The sequence below is a fragment of the Felis catus genome, chromosome C2, assembly GCF_018350175.1.
Source record: "Felis catus isolate Fca126 chromosome C2, F.catus_Fca126_mat1.0, whole genome shotgun sequence".
Lineage (NCBI taxonomy): Eukaryota > Metazoa > Chordata > Mammalia > Carnivora > Felidae > Felis > Felis catus.
Window position 1 is genome coordinate 55,451,970 of NC_058376.1, and position 17,614 is coordinate 55,469,583.

Sequence of the window (17,614 nt, forward strand, 5' to 3'; positions counted from 1 at the left end):
GGCCTCCTTAGTAAGAAACTGTCTGTTCTGATTATCAGAGGTCAGCAACAACATATTCATATTCCCTAAGTTTAAACAGTGTATAGGAACTGAGGTATCATGTTAAGATTTGAAGGAAGGCCATCATCCAGGCACATCTCCCTTTCTGTTGCCCACTCATTCCTCACAACTAATGTTAATAAATAATCCAGCAGGACTTGACTGTATAGCTATTGATTAACCATTAGTTATGGCTTCATTAATTTGTAAGAATGAGTTCCTGTAGACCCAAGATTGTTATGACTTACTCAGTTCTGACTGAATTAACAGTCATTCTATTTTACTACTTTGTTTATAAGTATGATGTCTTCTAATTCACTACTTTATAAAAAATAGTATAATTTTCACATCTTAAAATATCTACTTTCATTTATAATTTTCAAATGAATTTATGATGAATGTATTAAATTAATGTATTAAATGAATATATTAAAGCTTCCTTAGTTTTGGTCTTAAATTTCCTGTTATGTTTTAAGTTCCTTGAAAGCAGAGAGAATGTCTTATTCTTACTTGGATTTTCTATAGGTCTGTCACAGTGATCTACATATAGTATGTAAAGGCACTTTTTAAAAATATTTGGTCTTAATATTAGAGTAATATGAACATGTATAATTATGGAAAGTTTTAATTAATAATGTCTTCTAGGATAAACAGGAAAAGGACACACCTACCGATCTTGTCTCTGTTAACCTACTAGTAGAGATGAAGAAGTTATTGAATGCAATTAATACTCTACCAAAAGGTGTGGTCCCTCACATTAAGAAGTTCTTACAAGAAAATTTTTCCTTCCAAATCATGCAGGTAAGATTATAATTTGTTCTTTGAGACAGAAGTGCAACTCTTTGTATAGGACTCTCCAGGGAAAACATACTATTTTCCTTTACTCTCACACTGCTACTACCCTTACAGCACTTTTGACACTAGATGTGTGGATTTATTCCCACACCAATTCTCCTATACTAACTAGTCATCCTACAAGTCAATTCAATTCTAACACTATCTACCTAGAGTTAGTATCAGATCCCACAAGTTAAGGGCTCAGTCCCAGTCCCACAAATCTGCCCCAATTCAGACACTAGTCACAAGTCCTAGGTTGTCTCTAATACTTCTAGACCAAACGGCTATAGATTGGGGCTCCCATGACCCCTTTTGGGTCCCACAATTTGCTAGTATAGCTAGCAAACACTTAATGTTTACCAATTTATTATATAATAAAGGCTATGATAAAGGATTTAGATGAAGAGCCAAATGAAGAGATATATACGGCAAGGTCTGGAAGGGTTCCAAGTAGAGGAGCATCTACCTCTGTGGAGTTGGGATGTGCCACTGCTCCCCTGGCATGTGGATGTGTTCGCCAAGCTGGAAGTTCTTTGAACCCTATACTTCCAGGATTTTTATGGAGGCTTTATCATATCATATCATCATTGATAATTACTAATTCAGTGCCCAGCCCCTCTCCCTCTGGGAATGGGGGATAGGGCTAAAAGCTTCAAGCTTCTAATCATGGCTTGGTGTTTCTGGTGACCAGCCCTATCCAGGAGCCTGCTGAGTGTCATCTCATTAGAACGAAAGATACGCCTATCACCTAGGAAATTCCAAGGGCTTTAGGAGCTCTGTGTCAGGACCCAGAGTCAAAGACCAGAAATTATCAGGAACTAGGAGCAGAAATCATGTATGTATTTCTTACTACTTCACGGTGACTCTTTTCCTCCCTCCTTTCTTTCTCACAATAGTGTAGCTAAAGTCTTGAAATCTTCATCTTACTTTTTGCGAAGGGCCTTGACTTACAGAGTTTTATTAATGAAATAGTTGGTGCTAGTCTTTCAAGAATAATGGTGGGAATATGGCTTAGTAGCCAGTAAGCCATTGACTGTGAGGTCTAGTGTTTATTTTTATTCTACCAGTAACCCATAACATGCCATCCTGGGACAGGGAATTGCTTTCAGTTTTCCTAATTTGTAGAACGTTAACAACTTTTTCAAGAATGTAAGATGAAGAAAAATAATGTCCTAAACTTTTTTATTTATGAATAAAATAAATACTATAGAGAATATACTGTAGATTTTCATTTTGGAAATAGTTTTTTTAGATAATTTGTGAAACTTTCAGCATAAGATGGATATCAGTTCCTAAATGAATGGAGTTTTTCAAAGTTAAAGAAAATGTTCTACTCATTTCTTTGTAGCCTTTAATTGGGGCAATTCCACGGTTGCCTTTTCTGTGGAAGAATACATTATTAATTATTTCCATGAAACAAATCAATACTGTTATGATTAACAATTCAAACAAGCTCTACAAATATCCAAAGACTACATACAATTATAACCTTAACTGAGATAATTTTCCAGTATGAATTCTGGTTTGAAACTGATGGAATTATGCCACTATTTTCCTCTTATCTGTTGGAAATCACCCAGAAACAACAATCAGTAGCCTTTCTATATGCAAACAACAGCCAATTAGAAGATATAGATGAAAGAGTACTTATTTATAATAGCAATACAAAAGGGAAAATACCTAGGAAAACACTCAAGAAATATATAAGATATAAACTAGTATTTCTCAAAATTTTTCCTATACCACCTACATGAGACTATCTGAACCCCATACTAAAGTCCTAAAGAATCAAAATCTCTGGGGGTAGGTCTGGGAATCTGCATTTTAGCAAGTATCTACACATTGATTTTTTTCACATTAAGTTTAGAAATCAATACTTTATATTAAAACTAAATAGAGATTTATAAAATTCTAATAAAGGTAAGGAAAAAAGACCAAATGAAAAGCAATACATGTAAGAAGACACAATGTGATAAAGCTGTCTGTATCTCACATAATTCCAATAAAAATGACAAAGTATGTTGTTTTTGGTTTTGTTATTACTGAAAGCTAATTCTAAAGTTCAGATGGGAAATAAAAGGAAAAATAGCCAAGAAAATTAGAAAAGTGTAGGGGAGACAGGCAGGGAATTTGCCCACTTAGAGATTGAAACTTAATGTGAAGCTCTCATAAGTACAACATTGTATTACTTGCTCCTGATTCAGTGGACAAGTCTAGAAAATAGAAGAGAAATTCCAGAAGCAGACTCAAATACATACAGAACTGTTACATATGAGAAGGTGAGTAAATTGATAATATTGAATGGGAACTGGACAAATTAGTAATCCCAGTAGATTTTAACATGACTCTCTTAATAACTGATAGAACATGGACACAAAATAGGTAGAATGATAGCAAAGTTGATCTAATTGACACACACACACACACAAAACATGAAACACGATACCTAACAGTGGCAGAATATACATACTTTTTAAGTGCATTTACAAAAATTGACCATGTGTTAGTCACAAAGCAAGTCTCATCAAAGAATCACAATATATAGAGCATATTCTCAAACTACTGTACAATTCACTTATAAATCAATACAGAAAGATTAACTAAAAAATCATTGTTCTTAAGAGTAACCCATGGGTCAGAAATCACAATGGAAATTAGGTAAATTTTTGAACTGAATAAAAAATGTATATCAAAACTTGTGTTATAAGTAAAATATGTGTTTCAAGGAATACTTATAATTTGAAATACATGTATTAGAAAATGAAGCAAGGTTGAATATCAGTCATCTAAACATAAAATTCAAGAGATTAATGGAAGAACGGTAAATTAAAAACAAAGTCAAAAGAAGGAAGTAATAAAGATATCTAAGTTTATTGAAATAGAATAAAAAAAAGAAAGTCAATAAAGCCAAAACTTGGTTTTCTTTTAAAGATCAGTAAAATTGATAGCCCCCTGCTAAAAATCTTAAGAAAAAGGCAAAAATAACTTAAATCATGAATGAACATGAAAACATCAAAACTAATTCCACAGTCATCTAAAGGAAGATAGAGAATTCTGCTACCTGCAGTGGCTGCTAGAGTTGATTTAGAGCAACCTTGCTTTGAGAAGTACTAGAAAAACTGGACAAAATCTTCCCTTAGTAATGCTTCTTTGTGCTTTTCTGGCAGATCACTTCATTCAACTAGGGATTGAGATGTTTCCAAGCTTCTGTTCTGTGAAGAAGGGTCTATTTATGTTTTACCTTTTGTAGTGGATACTGTGAGTGTCCTGCACATAACTCCTGGCCCCTTGGACTCTTATTTCAGTATGCTCTGGACAATCTCCAGTTTTCCATGTGTCTATGCCTCAAGGTTTTGTTTTGTTTTGTTTTTTCCCCTGAAACTACAGAAGGCTGTACTCATGGCAGTTCAGAAATCCCAAGGAATTAATATTCTCATGTCACCCCATCACCACTCAATAAGCCTTGGGAGTTCTGCAAATATTCCAGTTTTCTCTCCCCTTGAGTTGAATAATACTGCAGCTTGTATTTTTCACTGGTTTACAGAGTCTCTCTGTTCTATTAACCCCAGCTTCCCACTGTGGGTAACTAACTTAATAACTCACCCATTAATTTAAAGCTTGTTTTTCCTTCCCTGCATCACATCTCTATTCTCCACCATTGTTCTCTGAACCTCCCAAATAAACTACTTAAATTCAAACTGGAACAAAAACAGACACTCTTACTTTAAGGGTATATTTCTTCAGGGTCTGCACCAAAGGATGAGGTGTTTACCAGGGTCCCTCATCCTTGATAGGTCATACACTCTGTTTTTTCCCCCAGCTTTGTAAGTTGGCTAAAAGCTACGCCTAACATGTTAGCCACAACTGAAAATGTCAATTGCCTTATGGAGAAAAGTGGCTCCAAAAGTCAGTCTCATGTCTGAATGTTGGCTCCAGAGATTTTCAATGCCTTCATAGCTTTCTGTTGCTTTCAAAAAATGGCTTTTACATTTTTTCCAGCTTTTTTAGTTCTAAAGGAGGTGGAACTTCAGTGTTAGGTTTTATATGCCTACTCAAATTCAAGAGCTAGTGTTGAGTGACTAGTTGGATATATGAGTCTGGAATTAAGGGGATGGTTCTGAGCTGGAAATATAAACTTGCAAACTGTCAGTATGTAGACACTACTTAAAAACATGACAGTGGATTACTTTAGGGAATGTATGTGATGATGGGGAAGACGTTCATCAAATTGAGTGCTAGAGAGACGGAAATAAAGTCTCTAGTTATCTAGGAGAAAAACGGAGCAGTATCGTATACTAGAAACCAAGTTAAGAAAGTGTAGGTTAAATTTTCCACACGGATAATATATCATTAAACAGATAATGCAATTTAAGCCAAGCACTTGTAGGTACAAGGCTTGGGAAATGGATGCAAAGATAACACACAGTCCTCCTTTTCATTTCATCCATGGCAGTAACAAACTGTGATATAAGTCATATATTAGCTTGGTTCCAATCAGATCGTAGCTTAAGATGCCTTGCCCTCGTGTTGGTATTAATGCCAAGCATTCCTGCTTACTGCAGGGTCAGGGCTGGAAGGAAGGTTTTAGCTATGCTTAGAGGATAGAAGGTATGAGAATAAACTGGGATTACTAATAGAAGTGGTTGTGGCCAACCCCTCAGCAGGCTTAGAAATGCTTTTTAAGTGTTTTGAGGAAATAGTTACAGAGAAGATTTGTCAGACTGAAAAATAAACAAGAAAACAATTGTATCTCGCTGGTGTGGATTTTTTCTTTAAATCCTCTCCAGATTTTCTACAACGAGCATGTTTTATTTGTATAATAAAAATAAGTGTAGATATTTGCTTTAACTTAAATTTTGGACCAAATTATTTTCCACAGAGAGAAGTTGCAGCTAACAGTCAGAATGGGGAGGAAATTGTTCCTGTTTTAACTTTACGTTTCTTGATAACACAACTGGAATCAGCACTTAGGAATGTTCAGGCTACTAATTATACTGTAAGTGTTTTCTTTTGAAATTTTGAAATAATGGGTTTGGACAACATTTCTCAATGAGAGGGTAGCCAATGCATGCTTGTTTTAAGGTGTAGACCAGTTTGTATTTTCCTTTTACCTCTAGAGAAAAAGTATGCATAAATTTATTTCCTTCCTGTGTCTTGTACTTTTTGATGACTGCATGTCCATAATAAGCCTAATCTAGTCCCTTCCTTACCATAAAATTGTTCATTTTCAATAAAGAGAAACTTCAATAAATAGTAAAATTGGACTTTCCCAATTGAAATAGTTATAAACTTGAGAAACTACTACTTGCTTTCCTCCTAGTTATTAATCAGCTCCTCTTCTGGTAACTATATTTGTAAAAATTGGAACTTCTGTCATCTGTTATTGAGTACTCATGAGAGATAAAATTAACAAGATATATTTGTATGTTAGAAGTAAATAGAAAATCTGAGGAAGAATAAACCTGGCATCAAAAATCAGAACCAATATGGGGCGCCTGAGTGGCTCACTCTGTTAAGTGTCCGACTTTAGTGCAGGTCATGATCTCGCCGTCTGTGAGTTCAGGCCCTGCGTCAGGCTCTGTGCTGACAGCTCAGAGCCTGGAGCCTGTTTCAGATTCTGTGTCTCCCTCTCTGCCCATGCCCTGCTCACACTCTCTCTCTCTGTCTCTGAAAAATGAATAAACCTTAAAAAAAAAATCAGAACCAATAGTATAGGACAGTAAAAGGAAAAATCAGTTGCTTGAATAATTTGGATCAGTAAACTAAATTTTGTACATATGTAGAAGATGGATTACTGTTACTGTCAAGAAAGGACCACCCAGGTACCAACCAAGGTACCCAAAGACACCAAATCCCATATTATAAAGATGTGGAGAAATCATCTTTATTTAGGACTCTCGGGATGGGGGTTCTAAGTGGTGATACATACCACCCTAAAGGAATTGTACATGGAGTCAAAAGAGCCAACAAAATGGAGTTTGTATTAACAAGTATTCAGCAAGAACTTCTGGGATGCTGAATATGTGCTGTTTCTCCCACTGACCAGGTTACCAGGAAGTGAAATAAATGAGCATTAACAGATGCTGATTGCTTAGCCTACTGTACTTAGGCATTATTTCAATGATGAGTCTTACGTTAAGAAATGGAAGAGATCCCTCTCCTGGTAGCATTGTTGAGCAGAATTGGAATCGTCACGATCAGAGCAGCCTACTGCTGTACCCTATAGCTCTCACTGTTCCTCAAGGCTACCAAGGCCACCAAGGATAGGTGGAGCAACTTGGTAGGAGGTGGCAGTGGGGTGAGGGCAGGGGACAGTTGCCAATAATATCTCTATATCCATTGAGTTCCAGTACTTAGAATAATCCCTGCTAATAGTGGCGGGGATCGTAGGAAGGGAAGGGCAGAGTCATGTAGGTCAGAAACCTACCACTTACATCTGTAAATTCCTGAGTTCTTTACCTTTTATTTATGATTATAGCATTACCACAATTCCACATCTTATCCTGTTCTCAAAATGTTCTTTTTAGACTTGTGTGAGCCAAAGGCTCTGTTGTATTTATTTGTGAAACCAATTTTTTTAAAGTTATAAAATAATAGCTTACACTTATTTAGTGTTTGCTATATGACAGACACTGTTCTAAGCACTTTTTGTAAGGATTAGCTCATTTGCTCTTCATAACCACTATCCCTCCACAATTATTCCCATTTTATAGATTAGAAACTGAAGCAGGGGCGCCTGGGTGGCGCAGTCGGTTAAGCGTCCGACTTCAGCCAGGTCACGATCTCGCGGTCCGTGAGTTCGAGCCCCGCGTCGGGCTCTGGGCTGATGGCTCAGAGCCTGGAGCCTGTTTCCGATTCTGTGTCTCCCTCTCTCTGTGCCCCTCCCCCATTCATGCTCTGTCTCTCTCTGTCCCAAAAATAAATAAACGTTGAAAAAAAAATTAAAAAAAAAAAAAAGAAACTGAAGCAAAGAGGTTAAACAACTTGCTTAATTCAGCAGGTAGTAAGTAGTAGAGTCAGGATACAAATCCATGTAGTCTTGGCTTTAGAGTCCATTCTCTGAACTGCATTTTACCTTCTCTGCAGAAATGGAAATTTTAAGATGGAAACCGGTGTGTGAACACAAACTCACTTGGTCCATTGAGCGCAAACATGCATGTCTATTTGCCCTGAGATTAATTTGAAGCCAAACTTCTAACACTAGCCAGTTACCTCATAAATGTGTACTGTTGGCCATGAGAAGTATGCTAAGTAAGAGAATACAGTTAGATCAGTAAAGAAAAAGACTTCTGTCCTGCAGATGCTTATCATCCCTATGTACCTGCAAAAGATCTTGTTTATGGGACAGTCTTGTAAAAAGCTAATGTGACAAAAGACAGGGTTATGATCTTAAGTCAATGGAGAGCTTATGAACAGAATGTACAATATTGTTCTCCATGGACAATGTTTAAACTTTTTATTTGAGGTAACTTTAGATGCACAGAAGTTGCAAAAATATAGCTGTACAATACAGAAGTGCAGAAAGGTTTTTGAATATCTTTCATTCAGTTTTCCCAATAGTTAGATGTTACATAACAGTATATATTATCAAAACCAGGAAGTTGGTGTTGGTACAGTGGGTGTTGTGTCCGGAGTCTCTAAGACTTTGAAGGACTCCTGTTTTGAAGGACTTCAGGGACTCCTGTTTTGAAGGACTTCAGGGACTCAGAATGTAGTTGTACTCACGGCTACATCTGTATAGAGATCCTTAGCCATTTGTAGCATGTGGGGGCAGGAGGGGGAAGGAGACAATAAATCCTGATGGCTTTCATTTTCTTTAATCACACTCTAGTGTTTTATTTTGAGATTATCAATTATCCTCTTCTTCAGGGTTGAATTATCAAATACATCTAATGTATTTGCTATTTCTCTTATTAGATGATCGATAATATAATTTTTACTCTTTTTAATAATTACTGAGTAGCCTAGGATATTTAATTAAACTTACTATACTAAAAACTATTTTCGTCTAAAGAGCCAATTAATTTTTTTCTTTTTAGGCACATCAGATTAATATTGGTTATTATCTGACATTATTATTTTTGTATGGAGTAGCACTCACTGAAAGAGGAAAGAAAGAGGTATGTAGTATGTATTATTGCCCATTGTAAGTGTTTTCACATACGATGACTTGATTTTAACAAAATGTTGATTTTAGAAATTCTCTGACTCTTAAAAACTGAGAACAAACTGAGGGTTGATGGGGGGGGTGGGAGGGAGGGAAGGGTAGGTGATGGGCATTGAAGAGGGCATCTTTTGGGATGAGCACTGGGTGTTGTATGGAAACCAATTTGACAATAAATTTCATATATTAAAAAAAAAAGAAATTCTCTAAATGTTCATTTTGAAATGTTGGCTAGGGAAGATCTTAAGTTCTTTTGTGAATAGGTATTTTAATCACTGAGTATATTATCTATATGATCACATACAGAGATGCTAGGATTAGAGATGTGAATAAATGACTGCATGACTGGATCAATATTAAAGCTGCCCTAATTTCTCCAGTTTGGAAAATAATTCTTGTAATAGAAAAAAAAATGCTTTTTACATCAGCCAAACCTAGTTTTATGTTACTACAGGATTATACAGAAGCAGAGAATAAATTTCTAGTGATGAAGATGGTGATCCAAGAAAATGAAATATGTGAAAACTTTATGTCTTTAGTTTATTTTGGACGTGGTTTGCTTCGATGTGCCCAGAAGAGGTAAGGGTTTTAATAAATGGGTAAATCTTGTCTTTCAACTTTTAGCATTGTGACATGGATAGTTTTTGCACTATACTAGGTATGATGACATTTGTGCTCTTCTGGGTCTTCTTCACCTGTTCCTATAGAAATAATTTCTTTAATGTATTTGAGAATATTAAATATCAAATCTAACAGATCATGGCAATAAAAGTCAGTGTAGCAAAGACATTAGGGACCATAGGCTTTGGAATCTGACAGACCTGGGTTTAAATCCATTTTCTACTATGTATCTAATCAATGACTCTAAGGAATGTAGTGTTGCTCAGCCTTATCTTTTTTTTTTTTTTCAGCCTTATGTTTTTTATCTATAAAATGGAACTAATAATAGTGCCAACCTTATAGGGATGTTGCAAATGATTAAGTGCTCGGGCATCTGGGTGGCTCAGTCGGTTAAGCGTTAGATTCTTGATTTCAGATCAGGTTATGATTTCACAGTTTGTGAGATCAAGCCCTGCATTGGGCTCCATGGTAACAGCATGGAGCCTGCTTGGGATTCTCTCTCTCACTTTCTCTCTCTCTCACTCTCTTTCTTTCTCTCTCTCTTTCAAAATAAATAAACTTTAAAAAAAATTAGTGCTAAGAACACAAAAATGGTAGGCTTAATAAATAAATGCTGGTTGTAGTTATTAATACTATCACCAGTTGAATAGGTGTTTAAGGTATAAATGAGCTTTTAAAGCACTGAAAGAGTCCAGATGCTATGTTTGGGGAACATTGGGGATTATATGTTTAGTGAAATTGTACGGGGGAACCGATATGGATTGTTTCCTTATTTGTACCCTTAGCCATTTGTAGCATAATTCATTAATTTTATTTGCTAAGAATATATCATATTCTAGAGACTGTGCTAGCATCTCTAGATAGCATTGGGGATACAATGATGTGCAAAACAGTTCCTATCTTCATGTAACTGACATTATAGTGAATCTTGTAGACCTTAATCAAATAATCAGTTATACAACTAATTAATTTGGAAATATAATAAAGAGCTATGAAGGAAAATACAGTGAATAATTAAAGTTTTTACTGGGCCCCCAGTCTAGTTATGGGAATCAGAAGTCTTCTTGAGGAAATAATGTTTGAGATTTGAAAGATGAATTAGGCAGTTTAAATCCTTATGCAGTATTACTGCTGTGTCCAACCATGGGATTCCTAGAAGAGTCATCTCTGTGGTAGTTACCTGATTCTTTTGTAAGGTTTATCGTCTATCCTCTGGCATGCTTGTTTTTCACTGGGGTACCCAGAAGACTTCCTGCTTCCCATTTACTAACATGATGTCATCAATATAGTGGACTGGTGTGATGTTTTGCAGAATTTTAGGATGATCAAAATCTCTTTATATTGTAGAGAGAATTCTCATAGCTGTGAGACAAGACAGAGAATGTATATTGCTGTCCTTCCCCCAGATGTGTGAACTATTCTTTAGTCTCTTTACTGATGGGTGTTGGAGAGAATCTGCTTTCCATATCACAGATAACTAGAAACCCCAGTCACATGACAGCATCATTGACTTTCATCCCTGGCCTATAGAGAACAACCACCACTGAACTGCCTGAAAACACTGCTTTAATAGTTAGAGTGTCCTCTGTGCCTTTCCAGGGAACTGTGTTTAGTGGTGGCTTCTCTGGTCTTAGGTAGTAAGTCCATTATAATATCCTTACCTCCTTGAACTTTCTTTAATACTCTGCCTTCAAATTTCCTGCATTTCCACCTTAATTACTATAGGTCAATGTTGGATCCAAGCTTCAAGTAGCCTTCTCAGCAGCATGGTGTCTCAGATGTCCTAGCTAGGAAAGTAAATCTTGAATTGTGGAAGAGTCCTCCCATATCAACATACACTTCTCTATCCAGTTGTATATTTGTCTATTGGGTCAACACTCTTAAGATCCACTCCCACATATGTTTCTGCCAGTACACACTGGTCAAGTTCTGCAATTCTTAGGCTGAATAAGCTTTTTCTTTCAGGGCAGGAACTCTGTTTTCTTAAATGGGCTCTGTTTATACCTGACCCTAGAGTTATTGTTCTATGGTCAGTAAGCACAGATGGGAGAGGATCTTGAGAAGGAAGGGCATCATCTTTTGAGATATGAACCTCAGATGATACTTGGTCAGTAAAGGGATTCTGATACTCCTTGTCAGCCAGAGGGTTGAAGGCAATTTAAGGGTTTTACTTAAATGTCTCCATTTCAGACCTCAGGGTCTACTTTCTCCCTGATCAGAGCCCTGATTTTAGCATAATCCACTGAGGCAGTGTTTTTAGTTTTTGCTGCTGTTTTAACCTTATGATTAAATACTGGGCCTCATTTTCAGCACAGTTTGCCCTTATTAGAGTTGGTAAGGGTTCTTTAAATGTTACCGTAGAGGCCTTTTAGCTTTCACAGGGTGTCCTGAATTGGTAATAGTCCTGTCAAGGAGGTACATTTGGTCTCTTGTGCAGTTTGTTTCACCTTGTGACTAAATCTGGCCTGATTTTCAGCACATATTATCTTTATGGCTGCAGGAGAGAGTCTCTTTAAATGCTGCCATAGAGTCCTCTGTCTTTCACAGTGTGCCCTGAGTCAATAGTTGGCTGACCTGTGACTGTCATTCTCTTTCTTCAAGGCTTCCAAGACAGTAGACAAAAGCCAACCAACTCTACAATCCCTTTAATTACCAAGGCCCCCATACTGTTCAAGCTTGAGCTACTACATAATCTATTGCCTCCCCTTCCACCTGTATTTCATCCCAATCTACCACAGGTGAGAGTCCTAGTGTTTGTATTTCTATAGCATGCCAGAGGTTATCATCACCCTACTTACCACCAAAAAAAAAAAAAAAAAAAAGAGTTGCTCATTGTCTTATTGGTAAACTATCTAGTTAAAGTCCCATTCAAACTAACCTTATTTTAAAATAAATGCCTTACAGATATAATGGAGGACTGCTAGAATTTCATAAAAGCTTACAAGAAATAGGAGATACAAATGATCATTGGTTTGACATAGATCCTGCAGAAGATGAAGATTTACCTACAACTTTTAAAGTAAGAAATTAAGAACAGCATTTCATCTGTGACTAATCAGAATCCTCTTTAATGAAGTGTGGCCTGTGCTAATTTTGTCCTATTCTATAGCAGCATGTTCTTTTATTGGAAATTAGCTTTTTGTATAAGAAACAACATTAATCCCATTACTTTGTGCAGAATGTATGATTCAACACATAGAAGTGAGGTAGCTGTGTTAGCAAATAACAAGATTTGTTATTTAGAAACAAGAAGATTAAAAGCTATGCAGGTCCGGTACTTCATGGGGCTATAGCTAAATGTGGTAGTTAATTAACTTACTTTTTTTTCTAATTATACTTACTGTTATTTTGTTGTTGATTTAAATTTAAAAAGTACTAAGAAAACTTAAAAAAAATTATTTCAGAAAATTTGAAAAATGTTTAAGTACTGAAAGATAAAATTTATCCATGTTTCCTCAAAAGGAGAAACTAATACTAGTATTTTTATTTATGTTTTTCCAGACACACATGTATAAACACTTGTACCCTTTATTTTTAGTAAATTGGTATGTTATATACATTGATATATAGTTTAGAAATATATACTCTGAGTTTCCCAGCAATTAGATTATTCTACAGTATGATTTGTTTTCATGGTTCATCATAAAATCATGCTTTAATTTGCATAACCAGTTTCCTGCTGTTGAATATTCAGTTTATCCTAAACATTCCAGTTTTTCATTATTATGTAAAGTCATCTTTGTGCATGTCCCACATAATTCCCATAGGACACATTTCTAAAGGTGGAATTGTGAAGTCTTTAAAACAGTTGTAAACATGTTGGTATTTGTCTTCATATATCCTCTTAGAAAGTTTGTACCAGTTTGTATTCTTAAGGCAAAGTATGAGGGTTTCCATTTCCTCATACTTTCTGGGTATTCTTTACTTTTGGGGTAACTTTCATCCATCTTTTAAGTCATATTACAGTCACTTTTTAATTTGTTTAATATGAAAATAGCTACACTGAGTTTCTTTTGGTTAGTGTTTGAATGACATACGTCTTTTCAGACTTTTACTTTAAACCTTTCAGGATCTTTATGTTTGGGCTGACTTTAAAGCCAAATGCATTCCTCAAAGCAGATGTTTGTAAAGATACAAAATTCAACTTTCTAGTAAGCTGTAATAGGTCAAATTGTATATAGCTAATAATAGAGCCTCGAGATGTATGGGACAAAAGCTAATATAACTAGAAGGAGAGATAGAAAACTCTCCACTCTCAGAGTACTATTTTAGTGTAGCTCTCACAGTAATCAATAGAATAAGCAGTTTTTGGCATTTATCAGGATAATCACACGACCTTAAACCTAACTTAGTAATGATTTTATATATTATTTTTAACATTGAACTTCACTGCTTGCCTAAAGCAGGCCCTACTTGGTCTTACTTTTCTCTTTTTCCTCCTCCTTTTAAAATATTTTTTGTTATTCAAACTTTTTTCAGTGAATTTTTTTATTTCATGCAAAATAATACATGTATGTAGTTTGTCAAATATTAGAAGACTTAAACATTAACAGTCTGTGGTACATCAGCTTTAATTGTAGTTCCTAACTAGAGAAACCTTCTTCCAACTCTCTAGACATTTTTCTTTGATATTTACCTATATTTTTTGAAAAGATGTGCTGCTTTTTGAATATTTCTCCATGGTAGATATTATCTTTGACTACCCATGATGGCAGATGAGGAGGGTTTATTAGTTCTTATACCTCCCCTTTACACATACATTTCCCTTTCCCCATCCTACCAATAGTCAGTCATATGTTTTTATTAAATGTGCCTTAGGTTTTTCTTTTATTCCTTGGAATATCCTTCACTTCTATGTAGAATCGTCTGTTTCTTTGATCTCAAGCTTTCTTTTTAGGTTTACTCCCTTGTTTTGGTGGTACAGCTCCTTCAGCAGCTTCCTAGAAAAGGGTACTTGATTGGGAGGTAAATTTTTTGAGATCTTTCAAGTCTTCGAAATAATTTCTTTTTTGTACACTTTATTTGTATCTTGCCTGGGCATCCAATTGTAGGGTGCAAATTATTTTCCTTTATATTTTCAGTGTGTTTCTGTTACCTTCTTTGCTTCCAATAGTACTTTTCAGAAACCTGATGCTCTGATTCTCAATCTTTTGCTGGTAACCTGTTTTGTTTTTTTCTTTCTGGGAATTTTTAGGATATTCTGTGTTCTCTAGTGTTCTGAGATTATATTTTGAAAATGTTCTGGTACATTCTAAAAATTTACTTATTTGATAATTTCTTCATTTCCATTTTTTCTTTCTGAAATGTTTATTATTCAGATACTTGACATCCTGAACTGAATCTCTGATTTTATTATTTTTTTCCTTATTTCTTACATTTTATTTTTTTTTGTACTATTTTCTAGGATATTTTCCTCAGCTTTAGCTTTCTGTGTAGGGCTGATATTCAGCCAGTGCACACTAGTGCTGTTATATTAGTTATTATAATGTTAAAATATTTATATACAGCTTCCAAAAATATTTGCTGCCATGAGTTTTTTGGGCACCCAGCCACCATTCCAGCTGCTTTGGACTTTCTACCAGCCCTCACTCCCTTACTTCTTTAAAATCCAATAAAGGTTTAATGTCTGACAGAGCAGAATGCTTCAATGACCCTGTTCTGGCTGTAGGCCAGCATGTTCTTAATCTGTTAAGATTGATGCCTGGCAACTCACTGAAAATCTTGCTTCTCAGACATTATGATTAGTTTCTTTTTAGGGCAATTAGAGGGCGACCTGTACCCCTTTATCCTGGGTGAGTTCCACCAGAGGCCTTCCCTGCCCCAGTTGTTCCCGTCCTCATATATCCCCTTAGATAAACTCATCCTGGTGGGGCAATATAGCACCCTTAGAGATGCTGGCACCCTAGCCAGGGTGGTGTCCTTTGAAATGCTTGTTATTTTTTAACATTACCATTGTTCCTATCCTTCTGTTGAAATTTTAATTTCAATGACTATTTCAGCTATTATCTACTAAGAGTTTTTGTTGTTGTTACATATTATGTTCTTTGGTTTTTTTTAAATGACCGTCTGTTCTTATTTCATAAATGCATAATATAACAGAGGTAAATGTCAGCCACACCATGGAAGGCCTTAATAAGCCAAGTATGGGGTTCAGACTCTATCTTGAGTTTAATGTGAAACCCCTGAAGACTTTTAAACAGTAGAATGATACAATCAAATTATAATAAAATGAGAAAATGGAGAACACGCACATATACACTTGTATACTGTATGTATCTATATTTGTACGTATATATGCGTATGTATATGTGGCCTCTCTGGGAGGTGATACTCAAGTTGGAACCAGCAGATTGAGACTAGAACTAGCTCTGTGAAGACTGGGGGAAGAAAATTCTAGGTAAATGGAATATAGTGTGGCTTTCACAAGCAAGTCTGAGGAACTGAAAAAGATAAAACTGTAAATTTTATAATGAGCAAGGCTAGAGATGAATTTCAAGAGATGGCTAGATATACTGGGTTCAGCAGCACGTTCTGCAGAACCTTGCAGTCCTTGGTAAGGGTTCCCCACTTTGTTTTAGGTACAGTGGGAAGCCATTGATGAGTTTTAAGCAAGTAACTGACATCTTTTGCTTCTGTGTAGAGAGTACCTTGGAGCAGAGTAGGTGGGGAAGAGGGGGGCAGTTAGGCAGCTGTTACAGTTAATAATCTAGGTAACAGCGCCTAACTGTTAGGCAGCTCCAGTGGTAAAAATGGAGATAGAAATGGAAAAATTTGCAATGTATTTTGGAAGAAGACTCAGTAGTTACTTGTTGATATATTACATGCAAAAGGTGATGGAATCTATTATGCAGTGGCTGAGTTCAAGATTTCTGGCTTGAAGCTGAATAGATAGTGGTAGATGACATTGATGTGAGTCCTATGAGGGCTAAGTCTTAGCCTGCTAAGTTTACTACTGTTACCGTTAACATACATAACTTCCATAGCAAGCTGGCTTAAAACAGGCATTTTGTAAATATGTTGAATGAATGAATGCCTAAGATGGGAGGCAAGAGATAAGGAATAAAGAATAAGGAACAAAAGGATTAAAAAGGGAAAAAAACCTAATAAAATAGTTACAAATTGTAGTTAGTGTTCTAAAGAAGGCAAGGGGCTGGCGTAGAGAAGATGGAAAACACAGAGATACACACCCCTGTAGCTAGCTGCGTATATCCGTATGTATATATGCCTATAGGCATGTGTGGCATATATTTGGTGGGAGTATCAGTAGATCAATATTGAAGTACTAAGTTTAAGATCTGTGAAACTGCAGTAGTTATATATTTTCTGTGAGTCCTTTGTTGCTGCTGTTGTTGTTTTTAGCATTTCCATTTGGCCATTGGCTATGCTGACAGGATATACTACCCTCATACAGAAAGGTCCTTAAACGCCTCTCATTTCTTTCTCTCTCTTCTTGATACTAAAATGTTTTAGTTAATTTGGTCAAAATATCCTTATTATTCAATATCAACCATCAATTTAAAATTCTGAATGGCATCAAAAGAATGTTATGGTGACTAGATTTATCAAATAGTCTATAGAAGCTTATTAGTCATGTTGTATACTCTCAGTATATTAGAAATACTGCTATTTGAAATCTTGTAATACTGTCTCTCTAAGGGATAAGGATTAAGGACCTGGTGAAAGGACCTGTTTAACATAGACCTGGAAATGTGTTTCATCTACATTTAATCAGCATTTTTAAAATAGGAAATTTCATTCCAAGTTGTAACTCAACATTGGAAGCATATTTCTGTATGCTACTTCTGCCCATAATGGCAGCGAGCAGCATATTGCACCACTCCAGGAGTCCCACTACCAGTATGGTGTTCTGGAGACCAGTTCTAGCAGACCCTCCTGGGCTCCCAGTGATTTGTTGTCTCTCTGTGTGTGTATCAGAGCAAGTAATTTTTAACA

At 35.9% G+C, this 17,614-nt stretch overlaps 1 protein-coding gene across 12 annotated transcripts in view; it reads left to right on the forward strand.

The window, feature by feature from the left end:
- The window catches only part of DZIP3 (DAZ interacting zinc finger protein 3), a 137,459-nt gene that overhangs the window by 19,549 nt on the left and 100,296 nt on the right, over nt 1-17,614 (forward strand). For 11 of the 12 annotated variants that reach the window (XM_045036897.1, XM_019839662.3, XM_011285969.4 and 8 more), the window contains 5 exons: nt 685-840; nt 5,756-5,872; nt 8,916-8,996; nt 9,495-9,619; nt 12,566-12,680. In XM_045036897.1, coding sequence (XP_044892832.1) covers nt 685-840; nt 5,756-5,872; nt 8,916-8,996; nt 9,495-9,619; nt 12,566-12,680 — 594 coding nt within the window. Of the gene's footprint in view, nt 1-684; nt 841-1,567; nt 1,712-5,755; nt 5,873-8,915; nt 8,997-9,494; nt 9,620-12,565; nt 12,681-17,614 lie in introns of those variants that run through there. The other variant, XM_045036900.1, reaches the window with a different exon arrangement.